General features: G+C 40.3%; 1 protein-coding gene across 2 annotated transcripts; it reads right to left on the bottom strand.

Annotated features, from left to right (window-relative positions):
* Positions 1-18640: 18640 nt before the first annotated feature.
* On the bottom strand, positions 18641-27096 carry LOC110974472 (chloride intracellular channel protein 5-like). Of its 2 annotated transcripts, XM_087146573.1 has the most exons (6): positions 26692-27096; positions 24990-25146; positions 23032-23194; positions 22571-22760; positions 21651-21840; positions 18641-20849 (listed from the first exon to the last, which is right to left on the bottom strand). In XM_087146573.1, the coding sequence occupies exons 1-5, from the start codon at positions 26941-26943 to the stop codon at positions 21658-21660; spliced, it is 945 nt and encodes a 314-aa protein (XP_087002699.1). In that variant the 5' UTR covers positions 26944-27096; the 3' UTR covers positions 18641-20849; positions 21651-21657. The 2 variants fall into 2 exon arrangements, with proteins under 2 accessions (XP_087002699.1, XP_022081826.1); XM_022226134.2 differs by having other exon boundaries at positions 18641-21840.
* Between the last annotated feature and the right edge of the window lie 559 nt (positions 27097-27655).

The following is a 27655-nucleotide window of genomic DNA, read 5'->3' as shown; positions in this document are numbered from 1 at the left end:
TGTTTTGTGTTAGATGTTCTTGGCATATGTACAGTATGGTGACCCAAATGTTCAAAAGTAGGCCTGTTGCCCAATTAGTCACCGGACTGAAGCCAGGTATTTAGAGATAATGCTGAACACAACTGGATAGTTTTCAAAGACTTTGGGGTTCCTGACCAATTCTGGTGGACGTTTTTAAATAAAATCTTTCTGTAGGGGTGTGTTATGTCTGTTTTCAAAAAGCAAAAGACAACCACTACCCAGGGTGATGGACTTGGACTTTTTGAAGTCTCAACATTTTGTTGGTGATGATCAACTCCAGCATTTTACAGCACATACAGAAGAATGTATGTTACTAATGCCCAGGGCAACAAGAACTATGTGTGAACAATCAAAGAAAATCCTTCATGTTGAAACAAGTTTCAAAGCAAATCCACATAATTCCTCACTCTAGGGAGTGTGTTATTTGTAGCTTCTAAACAATTACATGTAGTTTAAAGCTCCCATAAGCCTTCAGTATTTAGGGTAATGTTCAGTTAGCTTGCTTTTCATTGGTTGGTGTTATAATTGCAGTGTGTCCATTTTCATTTTGTTTCAGGGGACTGTTGGATGTAATGCCAGGCGGCTGAAATATGGGCGACCTTTGTAGAGGCCAGGGGTACAAGATAGCATGTTCAGTAAGGTGAGGTAACCATTTGTTGCAGCTGTGAACATGCACAAGACCCCTGGAACGAGAGTCATCAGGGCTGATGGAGGAGAAACATCTTTGGTGTGTTGTTCAAAAGTGCCACTAACGTCTCAAGTAGAGGCCAGGGGTACAAGATAGCATGTTCAGTAAGGTGAGGTAACCATTTGTTGCAGCTATGAACATGCACAAGACCCCTGGAATGCAAGATGTAGCACTGTTCAAGTGGAGTCGTTTCCTGGATTGTTCAGAGTGAGTCAACCAAGCTTTTTATTTTCTTATTCGGCAAGCAAACTTGAATTTTACATGCTTAAGTTATCATTATCTCAGTGATTGTTGGTAATTTTCCAATTATACAAGTCTCTTTTTTCATCATGACCTGTCAAAAACAGATAATGAACTTCACCGTACGTTACCGTACCAATGTCATCCGACATGAGGAATGTCCAATTTTTCAATTTGGACTAAGCATGGCTTGTATATCATGCTGCAAAATTGATAATGTTCTTCATTGAAACTACTTGTGTACATATGTGTTCAGTTTTTTCAACTGTATGATTCAAGTTTGCTTGAAGTTTGAAAACATTCTTTGTGATTGTGTGGGTTGGTGGTGGGTGTGTGGTGTGCTTGTGTGGGGTGGAGGTTTTCCTACAGGTCATCGGCTCAAATAGAGCATGTCATCGGCTCAAATTGAGCATGTTCTGTGAGACTTCTGTATAGGACTGTGGGATCATCTATATCCCGATGTCCTCAAGATGGATGATGGGATCTTTTATATCCCTATATCCCCAACACAAGACCAGCAGGACTATGGGATCTGTTATATCCCTATGTCCATCCAGAGGCTCACCTTCAAGTGCACCACTGTAGGGCATAGGTACTTCCCCTATAGGGACTTTTTTTTTAGAACATGACAGGGCTTTTTTGCTCTTAGTTCAGTTGGGATCTGTTATATCCCTCTGAAAACTCGAGACTATGGGATCTCCTATATCCCTATGTCGTTAGGGCTTAGGTGGGTGCGGCGATACCAATTAAAAATTGGGGCTCGCTCCAATTTGCGAGAAGTGCGGCGATGTAATTGGAGTTTGCTGGGGGGCCCCAATGCGAGACGTGCGGCAGAAACCCAGCACATGGCGAAAGGGGTCGGCAGTGCCTGCCGAGAGGCACGGACCCTAGCAGCGGCCCGGAAACCCCCGCGGTTGTCGATGTTAAAGGTGCAGGTAGTTGCATCTCTGGGGTGTCTCTTCGGAGGCACTCCAATAGAGGTGTGGCCCTGTTATTAGAGTCGGCAAACGCTGCTACGTCCTTTCATCCCCCCGGGGGTGGGAGGGCGGCACGTGATGTAAGCTAGGGCACTCTCCTTCGGGAGGGCGGACCGGACAGTGGCAGTGGGGCGGGCCGTAAGGGGGCTGCCGTCTGTCCAGCGATGGGCCCGATGATGCCGAAAGCGTGCGGGGCTGGTATCCTGGGACCTTCACGTGGTGGCCCTGTTTTCACTAACCTTACCAGGATGTTTATTGATTTATTTGCCTGCTCTCAAATTTATTTTTACTTTTACTCATGTCACATTTTTTTCAAATTATTTCAACTGTTTTTAGCTTCATTTGAAATCCTTGAAGATACACCATTCAAATTTGGAACACTCTTCTCTTTTTGCAAAACTCTTTTTTCCATTAATTATAGTAAAATTGATTGATTATAGATTGACTATAGTAAAACATGCTTTAAGCCAAATTGTGTTTCCAAAACCTTGGGTTTGACACATTTCACAACCAATTTTCAACCCAATGAAATTCATATACAACAATGTGTCTCTGAAGATCACAGTGCAAAACTAAACAAAGAAAAGGAATTGTTTCAAACACGTGCCCCTTTCACATTTTTTCTTGATGTAACAAACATTTTCTTATGATTTATCTCAAGCCAAGTCCACCTGTTGATTTACTAGAAGAGAAAGATGACGGGAAACTCATGACCATCCAGGAAGATGTGTTGGTAGCAATGCTGAGGGCTATAGTACTGGATCTAATGGAAGGTAAATCCAATATACTCAGCCTCGATAGTCTCAAAATTCCATCCAGGACCGTACTTATCTTTTGTTACATTACATAATTCTCTCCTTTCACTAGATTTTCTTGATCTAATTTGTACCTCCATTTTTATTTGTGGTTTATCCTAATAGATCAGTGAACTGCCGGGCTCTTGAACAGATGAGATGGGACAACCAGCCAGCAACTGGTCAGGAAGCTGATGTCTGTGACAGTGTTTGAGTGAAGGTAAGGCTGTGAAAGGCATTTTGTATACCGAAAATTGGGGAGTTTGAAAGTGGATAAGACTCACTTGAGCTCCAGATATTGTTCCTTTAGTCTGGTTATGGCAGTGACAGATTATGACAGTGACAAGAGTCTTCAAGTTCCATCATGAGATTTATGTTTGACTTCCAGGGTAGTCCCAAACCAGGATCCTTGAAATGATCCTTTACCATCGAACCTCATGAATAAGAGATCCTTCAGACTTGGCAAATTAGCTTGTTGAATAGGAACCTTGTATTATCAGGAATAAAGGACGAAAAACAAAGGATTAAGGAATCTTGTATTAACTGTGCTCTTATTAACGAGGTACAACTGCACTTTGTAAAAATTTCTTTTCCCTTGCTTTTTCCGTCCATTATGTTAATTTTCTGTGCTCCTTTTTTTGTAGCGGTCTGGTCTTGGTAGATGGCATGGCCATTCTAGAGCATTTAGCAGCTGAAGAAACCTCTGGCAGCTGGAGTGATACAGCCATACCATGATGTCCTTAACAGTCTTGAATACTAGCCACTTTTTTAGTTTGTTATTGAGTGGAAATCATGTAACACGCATTGTGTTAACTTTGTATGTAGTTAACTTGTCCCACTGGGATACAATTCATTTTGCTCTGACGGCAACCATGGTAATATGTTGGCAAAGAAGCTTATTTCAATCTTTATCAAGCTGGAGTTAGTATTCAGATTTCCATCTTGCCAGTTTCTTACATGATGAACTACAGTACTTCTCATGGCTGTGAGTCAATTCCTTTGCCTTTTATTTTCACAATAAATTAAGCACTTATTTTAAACTTGTTCTTGCTTGAAGACATGCCCTCATCCTTACATTGGCCTTTTCATCAGTGAATTGTTTGAAGATGTCATTTTTATATCCACTGATATTTATTAGTTGCATTATCTTTGCAGTTGATGGTGAAATTGGTAACTGTGTGAACTTCCGAACTAAATGCACATGTTGGTCTGCAGAAATGTTTGGTATTCTTAAAAGTTTGGCTTTTGATAAAATGCTGCCTGCAATGACTTCCAATTTGCTAACCCTCTTCCTCATTGCTATCTAGATTTCAACTTCAGTGTTCATATTTTAAAAACTTTGTTTCTGTGAAATCTTGAGTTTAGCGTACTACAGCAAATGGGATCAGAAACAAAACGTAATTTTTCAACAACTGAATGGACTTTGTTTACAATATTCAAATTGTGTATATATGGTCAATTCTGAAATAAATGTTTCATAAGGAATTCTTTGCTGTTGCATTAAGTCATTTCTTTGCATTAAATTATATTCAGGAATTGCAATTGCTTTTCTGTCGTGAAGGCTAACCCCTTGCTGTTTTAATCAATTTGGGTCAAAAAATTCCGAGTTCTGAATTTGCTTCAATCTTGCATAAAAGACGCTTCTTTCTCCCGGGAACACATTCTGAGTCATCTACAAGCATTTTGGAGAGGTTTCAAGAAAAGTCAAAATTTGGTCAAAATTTTATAAAAATGCAAGGCTAACCCCTTGCTGTTTTTATCAATTTCGGTCAAAAAATTTGGAGTTCTGAATTTACTTGAAACTTGCATAAAAGACGCTTCTTTCTCCCGGGAACACATTCTGAGTCATCTACAAGCATTTTGGAGAGGTTTCAAGAAATTCAAAATTTGGTCAAAATTTTATAAAAATGCAAGGCTAACCCCTTGCTGTTTTTATCAATTTCGGTCAAAAAATTTGAAATTCTGAATTTGCTTCAATCTTGCATAAAAGACGCTTCTTTCTCCCGGGAACACATTCTGAGTCATCTACAAGCATTTTGGAGAGGTTTGAAGAAAATTCAAAATTTGGTCCAAATTTTATAAAAATGCAAGGCTAACCCCTTGCTGTTTTTATCAATTTGGGTCAAAAAATTCCGAGTTCTGAATTTGCTTGAAACTTGCATAAAAGACGCTTCTTTCTCCCGGGAACACATTCTGAGTCATCTACAAGCATTTTGGAGAGGTTTCAAGAAAATTCAAAATTTGGTCAAAATTTTATAAAAATGCAAGGCTAACCCCTTGCTGTTTTTATCAATTTGGGTCAAAAATTCCGAGTTCTGAATTTGCTTCAATCTTGCATAAAAGACGCTTCTTTCTCCCGGGAACACATTCTGAGTCATCTACAAGCATTTTGGAGAGGTTTGAAGAAAAGTCAAAATTTGGTCAAAATTTTATAAAAATGCAAGGCTAACCCCTTGCTGTTTTTATCAATTTCGGTCAAAAAATTCCGAGTTCTGAATTTGCTTGAAACTTGCATAAAAGACGCTTCTTTCTCCCGGGAACACATTCTGAGTCATCTACAAGCATTTTGGAGAGGTTTGAAGAAAATTCAAAATTTGGTCAAATTTTTATAAAAATGACACATTCTGAGTCATCTACAAGCATTTTGGAGAGGTTTGAAGAAAAGTCAAAATTTGGTCCAAATTTTATAAAAATGCAAGGCTAACCCCTTGCTGTTTTTATCAATTTCGGTCAAAAAATTTGGAGTTCTGAATTTACTTGAAACTTGCATAAAAGACGCTTCTTTCTCCTTGGAACACATTCTGAGTCATCTACAAGCACTTTGGAGAGGTTTGAAGAAAATTCAAAATTTGGTCAAAATTTTATAAAAATGCAAGGCTAACCCTTTGCTGTTTTTATCAATTTGGGTCAAAAATTCCGAGTTCTGAATTTGCTTCAATCTTGCATAAAAGACGCTTCTTTCTCCCGGGAACACATTCTGAGTCATCTACAAGCATTTTGGAGAGGTTTGAAGAAAAGTCAAAATTTGGTCCAAATTTTATAAAAATGCAAGGCTAACCCCTTGCTGTTTTTATCAATTTCGGTCAAAAAATTTGGAGTTCTGAATTTACTTGAAACTTGCATAAAAGACGCTTCTTTCTCCCGGGAACACATTCTGAGTCATCTACAAGCATTTTGGAGAGGTTTGAAGAAAATTCAAAATTTGGTCAAAATTTTATAAAAATGCAAGGCTAACCCCTTGCTGTTTTTATCAATTTGGGTCAAAAATTCCGAGTTCTGAATTTGCTTCAATCTTGCATAAAAGACGCTTCTTTCTCCCGGGAACACATTCTGAGTCATCTACAAGCATTTTGGAGAGGTTTGAAGAAAAGTCAAAATTTGGTCAAAATTTTATAAAAATGCAAGGCTAACCCCTTGCTGTTTTTATCAATTTGGGTCAAAAAATTCTGAGTTCTGAATTTGCTTCAATCTTGCATAAAAGACGCTTCTTTCTCCTTGGAACACATTCTGAGTCATCTACAAGCATTTTGGAGAGGTTTGAAGAAAATTCAAAATTTGGTCAAAATTTTATAAAAATGCAAGGCTAACCCCTTGCTGTTTTTATCAATTTGGGTCAAAAATTCCGAGTTCTGAATTTGCTTGAAACTTGCATAAAAGACGCTTCTTTCTCCCGGGAACACATTCTGAGTCATCTACAAGCATTTTGGAGAGGTTTCAAGAAATTCAAAATTTGGTCAAATTTTTATAAAAATGCAAGGCTAACCCCTTGCTGTTTTTATCAATTTCGGTCAAAAAATTTGAAATTCTGAATTTGCTTCAATCTTGCATAAAAGACGCTTCTTTCTCCCGGGAACACATTCTGAGTCATCTACAAGCATTTTGGAGAGGTTTGAAGAAAATTCAAAATTTGGTCCAAATTTTATAAAAATGCAAGGCTAACCCCTTGCTGTTTTTATCAATTTGGGTCAAAAATTCCGAGTTCTGAATTTGCTTGAAACTTGCATAAAAGACGCTTCTTTCTCCCGGGAACACATTCTGAGTCATCTACAAGCATTTTGGAGAGGTTTCAAGAAATTCAAAATTTGGTCAAAATTTTATAAAAATGCAAGGCTAACCCCTTGCTGTTTTTATCAATTTCGGTCAAAAAATTTGAAATTCTGAATTTGCTTCAATCTTGCATAAAAGACGCTTCTTTCTCCCGGGAACACATTCTGAGTCATCTACAAGCATTTTGGAGAGGTTTGAAGAAAATTCAAAATTTGGTCAAATTTTTATAAAAATGCAAGGCTAACCCCTTGTTGTTTTTATCAATTTGGGTCAAAAAATTCTGAGTGCTGAATTTGCTTCAATCTGGCATAAAATGATACCTGCAACTCCCTGGAACACATTCTGAGTCATCTACAAGCATTTTGGAGAGGTTTGAAGAAAATTCAAAATTTGGTCAAAATTTTATAAAAATGCAAGGCTAACCCCTTGCTGTTTTTATCAATTTTGGTCAAAAAATTCCGAGTTCTGAATTTGCTTCAATCTTGCATAAAAGACGCTTCTTTCTCCCGGGAACACATTCTGAGTCATCTACAAGCATTTTGGAGAGGTTTGAAGAAAATTCAAAATTTGGTCAAATTTTTATAAAAATGCAAGGCTAACCCCTTGCTGTTTTTATCAATTTTGGTCAAAAAATTCCGAGTTCTGAATTTGCTTCAACTTGCATAAAAGACGCTTCTTTCTCCCGGGAACACATTCTGAGTCATCTACAAGCATTTTGGAGAGGTTTGAAGAAAAGTCAAAATTTGGTCCAAATTTTATAAAAATGCAAGGCTAACCCCTTGCTGTTTTTATCAATTTCGGTCAAAAAATTTGGAGTTCTGAATTTACTTGAAACTTGCATAAAAGACGCTTCTTTCTCCTTGGAACACATTCTGAGTCATCTACAAGCATTTTGGAGAGGTTTGAAGAAAATTCAAAATTTGGTCAAAATTTTATAAAAATGCAAGGCTAACCCTTTGCTGTTTTTATCAATTTGGGTCAAAAATTCCGAGTTCTGAATTTGCTTCAATCTTGCATAAAAGACGCTTCTTTCTCCCGGGAACACATTCTGAGTCATCTACAAGCATTTTGGAGAGGTTTGAAGAAAAGTCAAAATTTGGTCAAAATTTTATAAAAATGCAAGGCTAACCCCTTGCTGTTTTTATCAATTTCGGTCAAAAAATTCCGAGTTCTGAATTTGCTTGAAACTTGCATAAAAGACGCTTCTTTCTCCCGGGAACACATTCTGAGTCATCTACAAGCATTTTGGAGAGGTTTCAAGAAATTCAAAATTTGGTCAAAATTTTATAAAAATGCAAGGCTAACCCCTTGCTGTTTTTATCAATTTCGGTCAAAAAATTTGAAATTCTGAATTTGCTTCAATCTTGCATAAAAGACGCTTCTTTCTCCCGGGAACACATTCTGAGTCATCTACAAGCATTTTGGAGAGGTTTGAAGAAAAGTCAAAATTTGGTCCAAATTTTATAAAAATGCAAGGCCTAACCCCTTGCTGTTTTTATCAATTTTGGTCAAAAAATTTGGAGTTCTGAATTTGCTTCAACTTGCATAAAAGACGCTTCTTTCTCCCGGGAACACATTCTGAGTCATCTACAAGCATTTTGGAGAGGTTTGAAGAAAAGTCAAAATTCGGTCCAAATTTTATAAAAATGCAAGGCTAACCCCTTGCTGTTTTTATCAATTGGGGTCAAAAAATTCAGAGTTCTGAATTTGCTTGAAACTTGCATAAAAGACGCTTCTTTCTCCCGGGAACACATTCTGAGTCATCTACAAGCATTTTGGAGAGGTTTGAAGAAAATTCAAAATTTGGTCAAAATTTTATAAAAATGCAAGGCTAACCCCTTGTTGTTTTTATCAATTTGGGTCAAAAAATTCTGAGTGCTGAATTTGCTTCAATCTTGCATAAAATGATACCTGCAACTCCCTGGAACACATTCTGAGTCATCTACAAGCATTTTGGAGAGGTTTGAAGAAAATTCAAAATTTGGTCAAATTTTTATAAAAATGCAAGGCTAACCCCTTGTTGTTTTTATCAATTTGGGTCGAAAAATTCTGAGTGCTGAATTTGCTTCAATCTTGCATAAAATGATACCTGCAACTCCCTGGAACACATTCTGAGTCATCTACAAGCATTTTGGAGAGGTTTGAAGAAAATTCAAAATTTGGTCAAAATTTTATAAAAATGCAAGGCTAACCCCTTGCTGTTTGCATAATTTTGGATCCAAAAATTTCGAGTAATGAATTTGCTTGAAACTTGCTTTACTCTCCAACTATATGGGCACAATTGCATTAACATGTTTGTTAGACCTTGGAATGCATTCTGAGCCATCTAAAAGCAGTTTCAGGGATTTGACTTCGAAAACTGAAAATTAATTTCTAGTATCATTGAGTACCCAGCTCGTCTTGTACAAAAGAGGAAACCTCACTCAAAATGAATGTGTATATTATTGATTTAACATGACCCTTTATCCCCGCATGCACAGGACCAGAGAACTGAACTCAGGGACAGGTGGACACTCGCATTCCAACTTTTGTGTCGATTGGCCTGAGCAGCCGTTTATTGAACTTGACACAGTTCAGGTTGTTCCCGCCCGAAGCTGGTGACGCGGAACTGCAAGCATATCTTACATTGCGTTTCAAGCAAAGTGTAGCTATTCAGCAAAAATTACAGAGATTGTTCCCGCCCGAGCCTGGTGACGCGGAACTGCAAGTATATCTTACAATGCGTTTCAAGCAAAGTGTAGCTATTCAGCAAAAATTACAGAGATTGTTCCCGCCCGAGCCTGGTGACGCGGAACAGCAGCACATATCAGCAAAAGTACCGGTACTATGACAATCAGCAAATGTCAGCAATTGTTCCCGCCCGAGCCTGGTGACGCGGAACAGCAACTCAGATCAGCAAATACATAGAGCCATCAGCAAAAATGTATGAAAGCAATTATCGTATCAGCATTTGTTTCCGCCCAAAGCACATGGAGCGGTAAATTAATACTGGGAGGTACCTGCTCGGTACAAAGCCTTCGATATGCAAATTCAAACAGCAATTACAACTGGCAGAATGCAAAAATACCCAACTTTCATGAACAAATTAGCAAGGATTTACTCCAGCATACAATAACTTTGGGCCAGCCATCAAACGCTGGGATCGGACACCAATTTCCACGAGGTGCGTTCCGACTTGGGCTTTCTGGGTTGCTGGAATAATGGGCAACTAATGAGCATTTTCAACAACCACTTACAGCTATTTATGTCAAACAGCAGAAATTAGTGAGTACGAAATGGCTTTTCTTAATTTGGCCCTTAATAATCTAGTGACTCCCCCGACAAAGGAAGGGATCAGGCCTTTCCTTTCGGCACATTCCCATAAGTGTCGTAAATAAGAATACAGTGCCTTTAAACTGAGGTCAATTTGCGGTCCCTGAATGAAATTCACGCCAAACAAACCACCTACGTCGGTGACTTTGCCATTCTAAGAAGGGCGAAAACCCCCCTAAAACCATTAAGGAGAAAAAAGGGGGGAAATTCCCTTCTGGCTCCGCAAAACTGGCAACCGAGTACAGGATTTACCGGATCACTGTCAATTACTCTAGAATCGGCAAAGTGGACTACCGACGGAATGCCATCAACATTTGTTTTGCAAGGCAACAAAAAAGGTATAAAAGTAAGCTACAGCTGACAGGTGGTGGCACTGAACGGGGTGGAGGAGGGTTGCTTTTGCAAAACAGACAGATTTTCTCTTTTCCAACCAAGCGCCACGGCTGCTCAAGCAAAAGTGACCGGGAAAAACTCTCACCAGTGCTACTACCATTTTAAGGTCACGCCAGTAACTAGTTCGAGACAATAAATCACCTTGCCAGCAACAGCAAGTAAACAATACTGACCCACTTAGTGACAAGAGCCTTCAATGTTCCGCGGTGATAAATTATTTTGAAGCTGCAATTTATTTTGCCTCAAATTGATTATCCCCGCATGCACAGGACCAGAGAAACTGAACTCAGGGACAGGTGGACACTCGCATTCCAACTTTTGTGTCGATTGGCGCTGAGCAGCCGTTTATTGAACTTGGACACAGTTCAGGTTGTTCCCGCCCGAAGCTGGTGTGACGCGGAAACTGCAAGCATATCTTACATTGCGTTTCAAGCAAAGTGTAGCTATTCAGCAAAAATTACAGAGATTGTTCCCGCCCGAGCCTGGTGTACGCGGAACTGCAAAGTATATCTTACAATGCGTTTCAAGCAAAGTGTAGCTATTCAGGAAAAATTACAGAGATTGTTCCCGCCCGAGCCTGGTGACGCGGAACAGCAGCACATATCAGCAAAAGTACCGGTACTATGACAATCAGCAAATGTCAGCAATTGTTCCCGCCCGAGCCTGGTGACGCGGAACAGCAAACTCATATCAGCAAATACATAGAGCCATCAGCAAAAATGTATGAAAGCAATTATCATATCAGCATTTGTTTCGCCCCAAAGCACATGGAGCGGTTAAATTAATACTGGGATGTACCTGCTCGGTACAAAGCCCTTCGATAAGCAAATTCAAACAGCAATTACAACTGGCAGAATGCAAAAATACCCAACTTTCATGAACAAATTAGCAAGGATTTACTCCAGCATACAATAACTTTGGGCCAGCCATCAAACGCTGGGGATCGGACACCATTTTCCACGAGGTGCGTTCCGACTTGGGCTTTCTGGGGTTGCTGGAATAATGCGGCAACTAGATGAGCATTTTCAACAACCACTTACAGCTATTTATGTCAAACAGCAGAAATTAGTGAGTACGAAATGGCTTTTCTTAATTTGGCCCTTAATAATCTAGTGACTCCCCCGACAAAGGAAGGGATCAGGCCTTTCCTTTCGGCACATTCCCATAAGTGTCGTAAATAAGAATACAGTGCCTTTAAACTGAGGTCAATTTGCGGTCCCTGAATGAAATTCACGCCAAACGGGCTTGTTGCTGAATGAAGTCGGCAACATGACCGCCGCCAAATAGATCTCAGGTGGTGGTATTAAGGGGAGATGCAACAGGCAAATAATATGGCGCCAGGGCTTGGTAGTTGAGGAGAATGAGCGAACAACTATCATCAGTCAAATGAAATTTGTCCGCATGAAATAACGCCGCGGACGACCACTGGATCTGGGGGTGCCAAATAACACCCCATGAGAGTTTCGAAATAATGAATGAACGTACGCGTTGAGCGAACGTCGCGTACGCTCGAGGGAACTCTGCTTTAGGGCGTGAGGGTAAGTTTGGCGGGGCAGTAACTCGGAATAAAAAATGACAGTATGCGGCAGTGCTTCTCTGGTCAAATTGATGCACTGCCGTGCTAGAATACTCAGTAAATGTTTGTGTACAAGCCCCAGGTCGTTGGCGCCAAACTGCAGGATGATGACGTCAGGTAAGATCGGAACTGCCGACCACGCTTCCAACAGGAAATCAGAGAACTGGAACATCTGGAGTCTTCGCCGTCCCATCCAGTGGATATAGGCCAGCCGATTAAGACGCCACCCGAGCACACCAGCACACAGAGCTGTCCCCAATGACCCACACAGTTGGCTTGGCAGGGGCCAATTCTCGCAAGAAAAATGAAAAGAAAATCGGAACAAAACACGAGCAAAGTACGTAAGCTAATACAACGTGTAGCGTTCAATGGAAAATAGCTGGGGGAATCTGAATGTAACGTCGGTAAGCCCCAGACATCCAACGCCCTAAAATTTTAACATCATCCTCAGACACACCTGCCATAGCTGCAGACGTAGCTGCCCCTATGCGAAAAGAATGAGAGGTAAATCTGGCGTCATAAAGCCCTATAACAAGGGCACGACGGAGGACCGCGACCAACTGGTAACGCGGTTACAGGACGCCCATCGAAATGTGACAAAAACGGGCCACGGGGGGGATGTGGAGCAGTCAAGATAGGACAAAGTCGCCCGGACGGGGCACATAATGTTTTGCCGGGCTATGCGCTGCTGGGATGGAAACTACATAACCATGGCCATATTGATCTGTTTGCGAGTGACGTAGGATAAGTTCGACCCTTAAAGGGGAGTCTTTGACGGTAACATCAGACCGACAACAACGGGCTAGAAGATTGGTTGGATTGGGCAGTAAATTCCCCAATGCGAAGGAACCCAAAAAACGCAAGTAAGGAAAGCCACTCGGGAAAAGCCGAGGCCTCGAATTACTCGAGCAAACGGCCTGCAAGGCTGGGGACCATACGACATAAAATATCATAAGTGATTAGGGCGCTGGCGGTCGCGACGGTGACACTAACTACAGCCTGATTGTCAGACCAAAATATCACACGTGTATTATGCAATGGGACAGCCCACTGCTGGACCGCTAGCACAATAGGGAATAACTCCAAGCAGGCAATAGAAAGGTACTGACTTTTTACATGTTCGGGCCACTTCCCTTGACACCAGTGCGAAGCAAAGTAAGCCCCCAAAACCAATTTCGGCATGTGCAATTGGTCACCTATTGTACCATACCGAATCCCGGAAACATTATCGTTCCGCTGAAATGTGACAAAAACTGTTCCCACGCCAGCAAGTCTGCTCGTGCACCTGAAGTGATGCGAATTTTGTGATCACGTTTGGAGATACCCCTAGCTAGATCATGCAAACGACGGAGAAAGGCCCTGCCAGGTCTTACCGCACTTACAAACAAAATTGAGACGACCTAGCAGGGACTGAAGAATTGCGCAGCGTGATTTTCTTCTGATTGAGCACACTCACAATCGTATTTCGTAAAGCAACTTGCTTATCAGTCAGGATTTGGATCTGTCGTGCAACCGTTATCGATCGCTAAACCCAGGAAAGTGAGGTTCGTTAGCTGGACCTTCGGTTTTTTCTTCGGCGATAGGGAACCCCAAATCGCTGACAAACTACTCTGAAAGATTGGAGGGAACGTGCGCACTCGGCATAACTAGCCCCAACGAACAGGAAATCATCCAGATAATGCACAATGTTAGGAGATTCGGCCACCTTACGAGTACAAGTACTCAAGGCAAAGTACTGAACCGCTCGAACGTAACACAGGATATAGCACTGCCCATAGGCATGCATTTATCAAATAAAATTGGCCGTTATGGAAAAAACCAAGCAAATCAAAATCGCTTGGATGGACGGGAAGTAAACGAAAGGCCGATTTAATATCCGACTTAGCCATCAGGGCACTGCGTGGTAAAACCTGCGATCATAGTTATCGCCTCATCAAAACTCGTGTATGAAACGGTGGTGTCTGCGGGATCAATGAAATAATTCACCGATTTGCCGATAGGGGACGATAAATTATGGATTAACCGAAATTCACCAGGAAGTCTGTGTGGGCACCAGGCCCATAGGCGAAACAACGGAAATGAGGAAGAGGCTGGGACAAAAACGGGCCAGCAACGCGACCCAAAGCAACTTCAACGATCAATTTTTGACTGCAGAATGTTGGGATGTTTTGCGAGCAAATGCAGAATTACGAGCAGAGGTACTAACCCTGGGACCTGAATAGCCTACCCGGAAACGCGCTGCAAAAAACCTTCTTGCAAAAAGTGGGAAGTCCTGAGTATTAGGGTAAGCCCGTAAAACAAGGAAGCATACTACTTAGTTTTACTAGGGTTGATGCCAGCTGCCGGCACCCGTGCTGAGACGCGAGACTGTGAGTTTTCCCGACAACGGGTTGCGGGGTGTGGCCAAATGCCCTGCAGGTGGAGCAGCGATGCGCAAAGCGACACAACGGGGCGATTGCACTGACCGCGGTTGAAGTCGTTACATGTAGGTTGACCAACCCCGGCGACTCGGCGCCGAGCAGGCCCGAAATCGGACCAGGGGTTGGTGGCAGTGGAGGGGGCACGCTCGCGGTTGCTGGTACGAACGGAAATTATGCTGGTGCGAAACGGGCGCACCAAGCACAGCACCCCAGCCAAAGTTCGGCATCAATAGTTGCCCAAGAGCGCGACGGGACACGCACCTGGCGCAATCGAAACTGGATGTCGTACTCGCGCCAAACCATACCCCACATGTCGAAATGCTGCCCGAGCGAATAGTGTCCGCGTACTTCAGTAACGAACGCGCGTGGGTAGGATGGCGCAACAAATACACAGATGCAAAAACTAGAAACGCTGACGTCCACTGCTCGATAGACGTTATACGCGGAGCCTGCTTATGGGGACGAATCTGCCAAAGTGGGGGACTCATTGGACCCGATTGTAAAAAGTGTCTCGTCAAAGGAATTATCCAAGCCGGTGCCGCGCGACGACTTCAACAAGGTTCCGAATTCTACGTACTCCCCCCCTCCAAATTTTGTCTTTTTAGATGTTGAGGAATCGTGGCCCGAGATCGTCACAGACGCTAGTTAATGGCATATTCGAATCGGAAAAGGAGGTAATTGACAATGTGCTTGGAGCTAAAGTTCCCGACACCACGGGCGTGAAAATGGAAGGTTGCGGGGCTAATTCAAAAGGAGGAGCAACGGGGGACTTACCCGGCTCCAAAGTTTGCGCCGAGCCTCCCTCCAGGCCGACTGATGGTAGCGGGCGCTGGCGTTGCATGGTTAGCCTCAACACTTGCACTGTCTGGAATCTTCCGACCGTAGCCAACGGTGTAATAGTGGTATCCGGACCGGGCGATGCAAGCTGCGGTGCACTAGACCCCGCAAGGGCCGCAACCACCGACGCATCTTGACTGGAAGGCTTGCGAGGCCGCCCCCGAGCACGCTTCGCTCCACTCGTCGGCCCAGAAGGAGCCCGCCGCTTGGAATTGGCGCGGGGCATAACTAACAAAATTGCTTTTGCAAAACAGACAGATTTTCTCTTTTCCAACCAAGCGCCACGGCTGCTCAAGCAAAAGTGACCGGGAGTAACTCTCTCCAGTGCTACTACCATTTTAAGGTCACGCCAGTAACTAGTTCGAGGCATTAAATCACCTTGCCAGCAACCGCAAGTAAACACTACTGACCCACTTAGTGACAAGAGCCTCCAATGTTCCGCGGTGATAAATTATTTGAAGCTGCAATTTATTTTGCCTCAAATTGATTATAAATATCTTTTCTGGATTTTGCAGGACGAGGCATCATTTCACACATTTTTGAAATTCTATGCAATAAACCAATACAAATGATACACAAATCACCTTCGTGGTTGGTAAAGACTATTATGTTCAAGAATATTTCATGAAAATTCATTCTGGTGAATGATAACCAATCCTTGGATTCACACTGTATGACCAATTCGGTATAATCCGCAGATTGCAAGCAGCGCATGACCCAGCTAGTCTCTCCAGAATTCTGCAAGTGTAATTGTCAATAACATACATGTACATGTACAACACGTACATAACTTGATTACACCTGCCTGCCTGTGTTCATTACTATGAAATACTATAGTCATCAGATTCCTTGGAAAGCAAACCATGTCATAAAACTGACAAACCATCTTGCTAGTTTTTGCAGTTTTCTGATACTCCTACGGACCAATGACAAATTTTAATTCAATGCAAAGTGCAGAGGCACCCTGAACGCTTCCCCATAAATGTTGACTGATTTTCCTCTTTAAACACTGAGTACACAAGCAAATGATTACTAGCAAGAGGAACTATACAGCTTAACGTCAGGATAGAAAATGCAATCAGTGTTTGTCCAGGGAACTGTATCTTTGGTTATGTTTATTTAGAGAACTTACTGTATTGTTTCTTTCGTATGAACAGTCAACAGTAGCACTGCTTCCTTATTTTGGTACAAGTGTTTAAAAGAGGTAACCTACCTCATGGAAATAAATGAATGTTTCAAAAGACACTAATCACAAAAAAATCACAAGTACAGTGGTTTGTAGGAAATTAATTGACCAATTTGTCAGTGTTATTTCTTGACTACATACATTACAGTGCAGGCCAATAACAAAATGTGTTTATTTAAAACTTTCTGATCATCAGCACAGCGATAACGAGGACAAAAACAAATAGGGTGGGGTTGTAATTTGTAGAACAAATCAAAAGTAGCTGAAACACAAAATTACATGTCCCTTGCGTACTTTGCTGTGTTACACTAGGCTCTGCCTAAAACAACTCAAATGAATCAAAAAACGAGAGAAGTTGAGAGAAAAATTGAAATCACAAAAAAAGCAAATGAAATGCTGCTGAGGGTAGTCATGGTGTCCACTAGAAGAAGACCGGTTAACTACAGGAGAAGTCATGTTTGCAAAATATGAACAGGATTCATTAAATGTTCAATCTGGCTTACCAATAGGAAAATGTGCTGGAAAAAGAAAAAAAACTCAACAGAAAAATGCACTTGGAACAGGGCTGTAGATATAATCCATTTATCTGATAAAAAACTAACAATTCAACAAAAGTATGTCATGTGCAGGGCCCTTCTTCAAGGCTGATATTCATTTAGGTACAATGGCCTTCCAACCCAGCAAACACCATTCTCACCATGAAGTTTCCATTACAAACGCCCACACATTGTGTCAAGCTACACACAGAACTTGTGAAAGCTAAAGACAGAGAAAATATATATTGTAAAGTTACTTTGGACATCAAATCAAAAACGAAAAATGGTATAAAGCGAATAATTTGGAAGATCCTTTTTAGGAACTACTTTTAAGAAAACCTTTTGAGTTTTTATACAAGCTGAAAGTTAATTGTTTTTTACTTCATGGTCATCTGTCAGAAGTGAAATAATTTCAACAATTCAAAAGGAAAAATGGTTAGGTCACAAGACCGTAAAATTACTTGCCATATTTTTCCAAGTTGAAGCTTGAAATGATTCGTGCATGGGTGGCAACACCGGAAGTAAACCAATTAACCTAGGCATCATATTACTGTATCATGCATTACACTACAGATGTATTTTCAATGTCTAAAATTTTATTACACATTTAATAAATTTACCATCTATCAAATAAAGTTGGTTTTCATATGAAGTGTTCAACGAAACTTGTTCCCTTGTAAAACACAACTGGACTACTTCCTTGTTGAAAGTACAATTCTAGGTTCATTTGTTGCTGAAGAGAAAGGCTTTCTTATTAGTAAATGCGCGTAGTCAGCTCAGGATGAATGGCAGTTTTTATATTTAACCCTCTATACTTAAAGGTCAGACTCTCTGTTGAAAAATGCAATCAATTAAGTATGCATTTGCACCTTCATTCATACCACAAAACACTTACAATGCACTTGCTGCACTGGACCATACACATACATGGATATAAAGAATAAATCATACAGTGGGGAGAACTGGACAGGTCGTTAGTTCAAAATAGAGGCTGTATTTTACTGTGAAGGTTTCACTGTGCGTGAAAAATGGAGAGGCGATGAAGAAACTACAAACAAATGTGCCATAAGAATTAAATATCAAGAAAAACAAATTCCCCAAATGGCACATAATTTGACTCTGGCCAGACTGGCAAATTGCAATGGAACAAGACTAAGATGGCCAGGAGACTGGTTTGCTTTCATACATGTACATGTACATGTACATGTATGCCAGCAAAATACCTTGGAAAACCAGTTCCAGAAGAAAAGTCAGTATTTCCACTCAAAGCAAAAAGGAAGTTAGGGGAAAAGCGAGGAGTATTTGTGTATCTGAGGGCACACCCATGAACAAGTACATGTCTCTATATGACCAAGTATCAACTTTGTCAGGTGACTTTAGAAGACTAGTTAGTAGTTACCCTCTTATCTTTTCTGGCCACGCACGGCAGCTTCCAATATCCATCAAGATCAGACAATCAGTAAATCATTGGTACATTCTTTGCACCTCAAAACCACATTCCAGTGTCTGTATCAAGGAAGTGTACATTGTACCTATCTCCGTCAATATTGCATAAACCATTTGTTGGATTTTAGTTAAGATTAATAATTTTATGTTTGGCATGCATTTTATTAAAAAAAATCCTTTTTTGATTAGAATACTCAGCATAATTTTAATAGACAAAGCTTTTGCCATACTAAACTAACTATATGTACTTTTCTGATGTCAAAATTACTGACGAATACTAATTACCCCTTGCTAGATTAATTGGACGTAAAGTAATAATTGACAAAATCTAAGGCAGCAACAGAAGCTAAAAATCACACCAAACAAACAAAAAAATGTACATGTGCCAAAGCTTTATGCCTCACTGTGAAATCTGTGCAAAGCCATCTCAAAGTGAGAAAGGCACAATTAAAGAATGAAGTCACTGGTGACTGACTTGTAGTTTTCACCAAAAATATTGGGGATCTTTATACTTGAAACCTCAATCTGTAGATTAGGTACATGTAGATTACATGTACAGACTGAATGTGTATAGCTTGGTAGGTCATTTTTGCTTGTTTTTCTCTTGGACAGCTCTAGCAACTCATCTGTATCCTCGTCTGTATCTGTGATAGAAGCTGGTTAATATTTTTCCCACTAAAGCTTGAAGTGTTCAAAAATTGGTTAATATGAAAGTTTATTTGAGAGTGGACATAAGGTCCTACTCGGCCTAAGACATATCTCGCGATATGTCAAACGTTGTAAGCTATTGGTGAATAGCCTCCCATTTTTTCCTTCTAAAAATATCCTCCTAACCGCAATGAGATGTTTCGTATAAACTTTAATCCGTCTGAACGGGCTAATTCAGGTTTTCCATTGCCTGACAACATCCTGTCTCATTTCTTGCCGAGATGGACAAAATCTGAATGGTCTTATCCATATACAGTCGTCTTTCTCATAATGGCATACTACTATAGACGGTATAAATCTCCACCATTCTGCACCAATAGCTTACAACGTTTGACATATCACGAGATATATTTTAGGCTGAGTAGGACCTTATGTCCACTCTCAAATAAACTCATCTGTATCTGTGATAGAAGCTGGTTAATATTTTACCCACTAAAACTGTTCAGAAACTGGCGACTATGAAAGTATTGATACAAAATATGTCTTTGTGGGTCAGTTAGTAGAAACAAAGATTGAAGACCTATGCACACAGCACATCTGTGTTACTCAAAAGCATCGTATGTAGTAGTAGGGTCCAATACTCTAACGACACCTGATCCTAGCGACTTGTCCCAAAGCAGATAAGCCAATATCCCTACGGCTTCTCACCTAGTTCCTATCCTACATGCCTATAATTACTTGCAACTTGCAATGTCGTGTAACACGCTCAGGTGTTTGAGACACTGAATCAAAGTCCTCCACTAAAGTCAAAGCCAAAACATGTACGTACAAAATGTCACGAAAAAAAAGCACCAATGGTGAATGAATGCACTAAGAACTTGCAGATCAAACAAACTAATAAGTAGACTGGGCAAGTCAAGTGAAAAGAAAGTGCGTACACAGTGGATATTTCCCCCTTTTTTAGGTGTACAATTTGTATACGTGTATTTTGGTCCAACGAATTGCAGTATGCTGCTCAAATTACAACAGCAAAAATCAATGAAAAATTAGAAATTGTTTGGTCAGAAACAAAACGGTAGGACACCAGACCTTTTGAAAGGAAGAGGATTTTGATGGTTTTCATGAAGGTAAACCTTTGAGCTGTTATTTATTTGGATTTTAAATTACCTCCCTTAAAATTTGACATTGTTTTAAGAAAGTAAGCTTCAAACAAATTGGATAATAAACACTGATTATTTCAGGGACAAATCTGGTACAATTTCAAGTTGGAAAAGAGAGAAAGATGGGACAGTGTGATTTTTTGACAATTTAGAAGGATTCACTTTTAACCAAGTACCACAGGTTTTAAATTGAATTTAGTCTTCAACAAGTTTACTTTTTAAATGTAGTTAACCACCAACACTGAGGTTGTAGTTCATGGGAGGTAAAATAACAGACCTAAACCAAAAAAAAAACTTTTTTTTAATGACAGGCCTTGAATTCAAACAAAATCAATACAATGTTTCTTTGTAATAAAATTTGAAAATTTTAAAAGGTAATTTACAATGTACATCATCATCCCACTGACAAAAAAATACACAGAGAATGCAACCAGCTCTTTAAAAAATCAGGACCAGGGGAAACACCTTAATTGAGGAGTCACATGATTCAATTCATCGGCATTCAGTCGGCATTCAATTTACACAGATGTGTGTGGAAATGCGCACTCCTCCCAAGTCTCTCAGCATTCTGGTGTACAAGAAATTGTACAGAAATACACAGATTCAAAAATGCACTCGCCTCCAAGGACATGGTACGCTTTCTGATATGCATTTGCCCATCATGTTACGTCACGTGAAAAACCTCTATCTGTTGTTGTCCTTACTAGAATGAGACAGCTTCACAAGACCATGTCTCAAAACCTCTTCCATATCAGCAAAATGTGACACATTTCTTCACTAAAACAATGTCTTCTTTTTGATGTAGGAAAGTTGTATTGGGGCAAGCCACAAAAAAAACCACAAAATGTTTTTCTAACAGATGAAACTTTGTTCCTGAACATTGTGACGATTTTCTGGTGACTTTACTCCTCTTCCACGAAAATTAGCCCACATCGTGTCCATATTTTCTACGAGCATCCTGAATCCTACAGAATCTAAGTCTCTTTATGTTCCTGCTTGAACAACCAAATCCAAACCAATTTTGCCCAATGCTGGTTATCACTGAATCAACCCAAGTTATTAATGCAGCCAAAATGAATTTACAGTTGCCATACAAATCCAGTTTCAACCAAATACAAAATTAACTACTTTGGAGGATCAAAATCTTCAATGAATTCATAGAATGCTTAAACCATTAGATTCTAATCTCAAGTGAGGTATTTTCCCCTTGAGCTTCAAGAATTATCATTAACTTTTGTACCAGCAATCCAAACTCAATAACATCCCCATAGTTCAACAGGTGCACTTTGAAAACTTTCTTTCTGATTTTGGATGGAGCTGGTTACAGATAATTTACTTGGACAGAAGACGAGAAGGGAGAAGGGCTTGCCTGGAATTTATTTGAGTCTGTAGCCTCCCTTGATTTTCAGGTACATGCGATCCAAACCCCTCGTCTTAAACCAACCGTACTCCAAGTCAGCGTCTGAATACTTGGTCTCTTGATAGACTGGTTCCTGTTTCCAGTTCTCTAGATACTCCTTCAATCGGCCGTATTTATCTTCATCTGGGATTTCATAACCCTGCAGAGACAGACAGACAACATTTGTTTAAAGCAAAGTTTTCAACCCTAACAGTTTTCCGTAAAATTTGGCTTGCAGTAGTCAGTACTATAAAATACTAAGTAATAGTCTGAGCCTGAAGGACCTAGCGCTACAGATTACTACTTCTGGCTAGGTTACTTCCATTGAACTCGTACAGAGAAAAATAAAGTCATGCATTCATAGTGCAACAGCACTGTATGGTTCATTGTCTTATCTACTGAATTTATTGGTTTCAGAGAATAATAAGGTCATGTCCTCTTACAAGCGACAGTACTGAATACTACATTTTACAACTAAGCAGAACCTAGAAGTACTTTGTAGTATTCGGGCTGTTAGGGTTAGTAGCATTTAAGCGATCATAAGAAAGAGGACTTTGCTTCAAGAACAAGTGAGAAAATAGTGCAACTGAAAGGAAAAATAAATAAAGCAATCCTTTTCTTTCTAAAACACACGGAGAGGTTTATCCAAAAAATAAATACTTCCAGGAGAATGTTTACACAATTGGCCAACCTACACATGGATGTTACTCATTGTGAGCTTTTCAGTCCAACATAAACAAAACTGGGTAACCTCAAACTTTGTGAAGGAAATAAAACTGATGATACTAAAACCTGAAACTAAGAATCCAAATTTTTACAAGCTGATTTTTTTTCAAAGTTGCCTGTGTGGCATTAAGCTGTAATCCTTCCACTGACTGGACATGATTTACCTTGAACATTTTGCCAGCCACTACAACATGGTGAAGTTTGGGTAGAATACGAAGGTCAGGTTGCGTTAGCTTGTCTCCGTCTAAGAATCTATGACCACTCTCCTTCAGTGCTTTGTTCAACTTTTCCAATTCTCTGTCCAGGGCATTCTTCATCTCTGCCTCTCTGTTGGGATTGGTGTTTTTCAAGTACCTGCAGGAAAATAGAAAACACAGGCATCACTGAAATGAATGCAAAACAAATCAATGCATTTAGAAGGTAACAGCTGCAGGCACAACCGGAAACTACGCTGTCAGATATTGACTCAAAGATTCTCTAGGACAACATTCCAGATTGGAATCTCTTGAAATAAGTATGACAAGTATATTACTTGAATACTGGATGAATTTTTAATTGTGAATTATCTGACAATCTCTTGCTCCAAGCACCACACCACCAATTGCTGACAACAGTCTATACTCACCCTGTAAACTTCCTGTAGAGATCAATTCCAACTTGTGTCAAACTTGTCTTCTTCGGTATGAGGCAAGGTTCCTTGAAGACCTGTTCCAGGTAGTCTACAATGGTTTGTACGTCGGAGATAACTCGATCTCCAACAGGGTCCACAAGACAAGGAAGTTTGTTTACTGTAGAGGTGGGAAGAAATAGCTCTCAAGCTTTATGGAAGATACAATACCATGAATGCAATTGACTACGGTTTAGCTTTGGTGATAGTTGCTTACAACGTTCAGACAAAACCAACGACAAAAAATCTCCACTTTCCTTGACCCTCAAAATTACTAGCCAAGAAACTCATTGCAGAAAAATGGTCTATGGATAATTAAGGCAATTAAATTAAGAAATTTAACCCACTTTTTGTTTCAGGTACACCTATCTTTACAATACAACCAACAAGTCAGAATACATGTGTAGCTGAATAACTTGTATCTTATCCGTAAGTGATCCAGAGATAAAGACAAGACAAAAGTTGTTTGGGATCAAAAATAGAGGAAATCAACTTCAAGGACTGTCTCTCTACTCCATTAATGTTTATTCTGAATAAACCCCAGCCCTGCTAAACCTGTGATATCATCTCTAGCTAGCCCTAACCATTCTCAGTCCTTCAAAGCTATGTGCCTTTGGAGGATTTTGGGGGATTGAGGTTGCATGTAGTGTGAAAATATTGGAAGATTTTGGAGGATTGAGGTTGAATGGCCCACCAGATTGTGGATGATTTTGGAGGATTGATATGTACTGGTTGCTGAATAGAGTTGCTGGGTTGTACATGTCACGTTGGTACATTCTCTTGTATGTTACATAGTGTGCATTTGCCATATACAGTACGGCACAAGTACACGTATTGAATATTGGAGGATTTTGGAGGATTGAGGGTGCATGCAATATTTGGGTAGCAAAACAGGAGGATTTTGAGGGTATATCCGAGCCAAAAGGGCCTAGGCGGTCAGGGCTAGCTTGTGAATGCTGTTCCATATTTGAACCAAATAAACAAACAGAGAGCTTGTTTTGGTTTTGAAGACTAGCTGTAAATGTTGCTTTCAGGAGCCAGTGCACTCAGTGTTGGAATCTGGCACAGTTCTACTAGCTCAATATTTGCAAAGGGTTAGGGTTAAGCAAACAATTAAGGGGTTGAATTAAGCTAGAATAAGCACAGACTTGGTCTAAAGTCCATGGTGTGTTCATGTACAATTGAAACCATACAAGATTACTTCACACTTCAATATGTTCAACAGAAAATGAACCATTTTAAGCTGGGCTTATTTCACAAGGAACAACCCCTAGAACATTTTTGGATTATTTTTGGCTAAAAAGGTTTAAAAAAAAAGGATGAGGTATCTAACCAAAGTTTACGGGTATGCTGAAATGTCTTAAGATTCAAGGGAGTCATTCAAACAATATTTGTACATGTTCTATTGTGTAGTTTCATCACTATTCACTTTAAACTTCCACAGCTTTGCCTCAGAGTAGTTTTTGCAACGTGCACACTAGAGTAGAGTCTGGGTACTATACATTCTTAGCCACTGCTTTTGCCATGCAAAATTCTTGTGGGTTAAACACTCCTCTGAAATAAGTTGGAATGAAAGAAAGGATGTTTTAAGTGTTTCTAAAATACTCCCACGATGCCATCTTTGCTGAATTTTGAGGGTAAGCACTAGCAGAAGCATGACGTGCATACACGTACATGTATGTGGACACACATGAACATCTCCACGTACATGTCCGCGTATCTGACACATGACAGCAATGATCATTGTTTGTCTATAATACCTGATATCATGATGTCACAACAAAACAATAAGAAATTAATACAAGATGGCAGAGCAGCAGGCCCACACATGAAATGGTCCACAGGTGTATCTACATGTACATGTGTGTACGTATATGGAGTTTCAGATAACATCAGTCAACAATTACGCTACCCACCAGCTAGTTTATCAAACTCCTGCGACTTTTTGATGTTGATGTTTTCTGTGATAACCTGAAACCTTGCCATTTCGTTCACTTCGCTCTTGAGTGACAAGGTCATGTAGATCTGTTGGCAATGAACATCATCTCCCAGACATTTTAGATCGGATCCAGCCTGAAAGAAATGAAGGAATTAACACTCTTGGCATCCATCATTCAGGGAAAAAACTAAAGGGAAAAACACCCTCGACCCGTTTTTCACTTTAACCATAGTCATCTCTTTTGGTGATGGTGTATATTCCAACTTGACTATATATTTCAATGATATTAATATTTCGACTGAACTTAATGCATACAGGTATGTATTTGGGTCAATTGTTTTACACTCTTGCCATCTTTTCAAATTCCTTTGGTTGTTTATGCAAAGTTTTGCTCTGACATATATTCTCAGTGTAGTCTAAGTGTTACGGAAACTGCAAGCTTACCTGGGTTGGATTTGAACCCATGACTTCCTACTTACTAGTGTTAATGTCTTAACCAAGTTAACCACTCAACCAATGAGCTCATCAGTAAATATATCAACACAAACTGCCAAGAAGAAGTCCTACATTCACTAACACTACCTTTCCAGATTTAAAAATAGAATATTCTACTCAAGTTTGACACCCACTATTTATGTGTGCTGTATCTTTTAGGCCTATCATTGTTTACATTCGTGTTACTTAAAAACAAGAAATTTTTTGTCTAAATGAAAAAAATCGAAGTTGGCTGGCAACAACATGCTATGTCTTAGTGGTCTGGAATCAGGAATTTCTGGAGCAGTAAATCAAGATGCACAGACGTTGAGGCAAGTCCAAAAGCTGGTGATGATGGTAGAATTAGGTAATAGGCGAGGGTGGAAAAGGCAAAGAGAGAGATGGAAGTGGAACAAACATGTTTCGGCTTCTAAAGACCCCTTCTTTTCTTTTTAAAAAATATTTCCCACCAACCCCAACCATTCACCACACCAACCAGGCGTCAAATAAGTCCAATATCACAACTGACATAACTGGTAATAAGTGGAATATTGTGAGGACTGTCTGTCTCCGGGTTCCTAAAACAACCTGTAGCGATCAGCCCGCTACATGGTTACCAGACTCAGATTTTTTGGATTCATTGAAACAATTCTCCATCCAGGTCAAGGAACCAGACGACATTCGCTTATTTGTCGTTCACAGCTCTCTTTGGGGTGGTCATGTCCGCTGCTGATTTTACCCAAAGATTTCTCTCAAAAACCAAAAGCCCTGTTCTGTTTTCTTTCTGATAAGAAAGACGACATCATGAACAACTTGTTTAGATAAGTTATTTCGGAAAAGTAGAATTTGCTCCCTTATAATAGGAACAGGGTGCTAAAGGTAATGAACCCCATTGGAACAGGGTGTTGAGGAAATTTAAATGAACCCCGAAAACAAGGCTTCCGGAGCGAGGGGCACAAGTAAAAGAGCCAAATCTTTCCTCTCCGAGCTCTGTGTGGTCTGAAATTTAAGAAAATAATTTGGGGGGGGGGAAGGTCAGGTGATAATAAATTGCGAAATTTACATGTATTTTTAAGGGCCCTCTGCATCTGTCCGGAAATTGGACAACAAAACAGCCTAGAGTTATGCCATTGAATGCCATCAAAGAAATTGAAATTATGCAAGCCCATACCTCGCAGGCCAAAAAGAGAAAACTGGCTGCTTACCCACACATATAATCTGATCTGGTCTTCGGGTTTTAAGACTTTAACTACTTTAACTTCCTCCGTGGGTGGCGCTTCTTCAGGCTCGGCAGGCTCTGCCGAATCGTCCCCGCCAGCTCCTGCGTCCGCCTGGTCCGTCTCGGACAGCCCCGAAGTCGCGTTTTCATCGTTCATATCCGGCGAGGTGGGCGCCTCCATGTCCTCTTCGGCCACCTCATTAATGCCCTGCTCGTCGTAATTACTGTCTTCTGCCATTCCGGGGTGTATTTCCCGAACACGAGTTGAAATGAGTTTCAGGTTTTCGTTACCAGTGCAAAATTCCACTCAGTAATGGCGGCTCTTCCACGGCGTAGGCGCATACGGTGTTTGCACCCACACATTGTACTGGACTGATATCATGCTGATAGAATGCAGACCTCGCCCAGGCCAAAAAAAAAGAGCACCGTGGGTTCGTTCATTTTATACCAGTGACCAGACTGAGCTTTAATAGAGTAAAATCAATTTTTGTCTGTGTCGTTTAGAAAATTCATATCCTACTAACCATGTAACTAATGTTATATTATTGTAAAAAATAATAAAAGTTTATCTTTTTGATATTTATTATTATTTTTTTTTACGAATGACGTGTGCCAACCCACTATAGTAAATGGTATAGCCACAAGTCAGCCTCCCGCGCCTGAATCGGTAGCCGATAGTCTCTCTCGAGCCGCACATTGTGTCTGCCACCGTGATTTGAACATCAGGTTTTGGCGGTACACTCATCAGTTAGATTTAATTAAATTACTTGAACATGTAATTTTACCAGTTGAACATGAACTAATTTTTAAAAAAAATAACGAAGCGACATCAGCGGAAATGTTTGTAAAATTGCTTAGCAACGGTGGACGTGGCTGACAATGGAGTGGGCGTGCTTGATGCCTGTAGTGCACTCAATCCACTTGCATTGTGCTTAGTCCTAGTGCACCTA

The sequence above is a fragment of the Acanthaster planci genome, linkage group LG15 (assembly GCF_054643075.1).
Source record: "Acanthaster planci isolate LZ-2023a linkage group LG15, COTS_SCS, whole genome shotgun sequence".
NCBI classification, from domain to species: Eukaryota; Metazoa; Echinodermata; class Asteroidea; order Valvatida; family Acanthasteridae; genus Acanthaster; species Acanthaster planci.
Note: the sequence above shows the minus strand (reverse complement) of the source record. Positions and strands in the feature narration are given on the sequence as shown.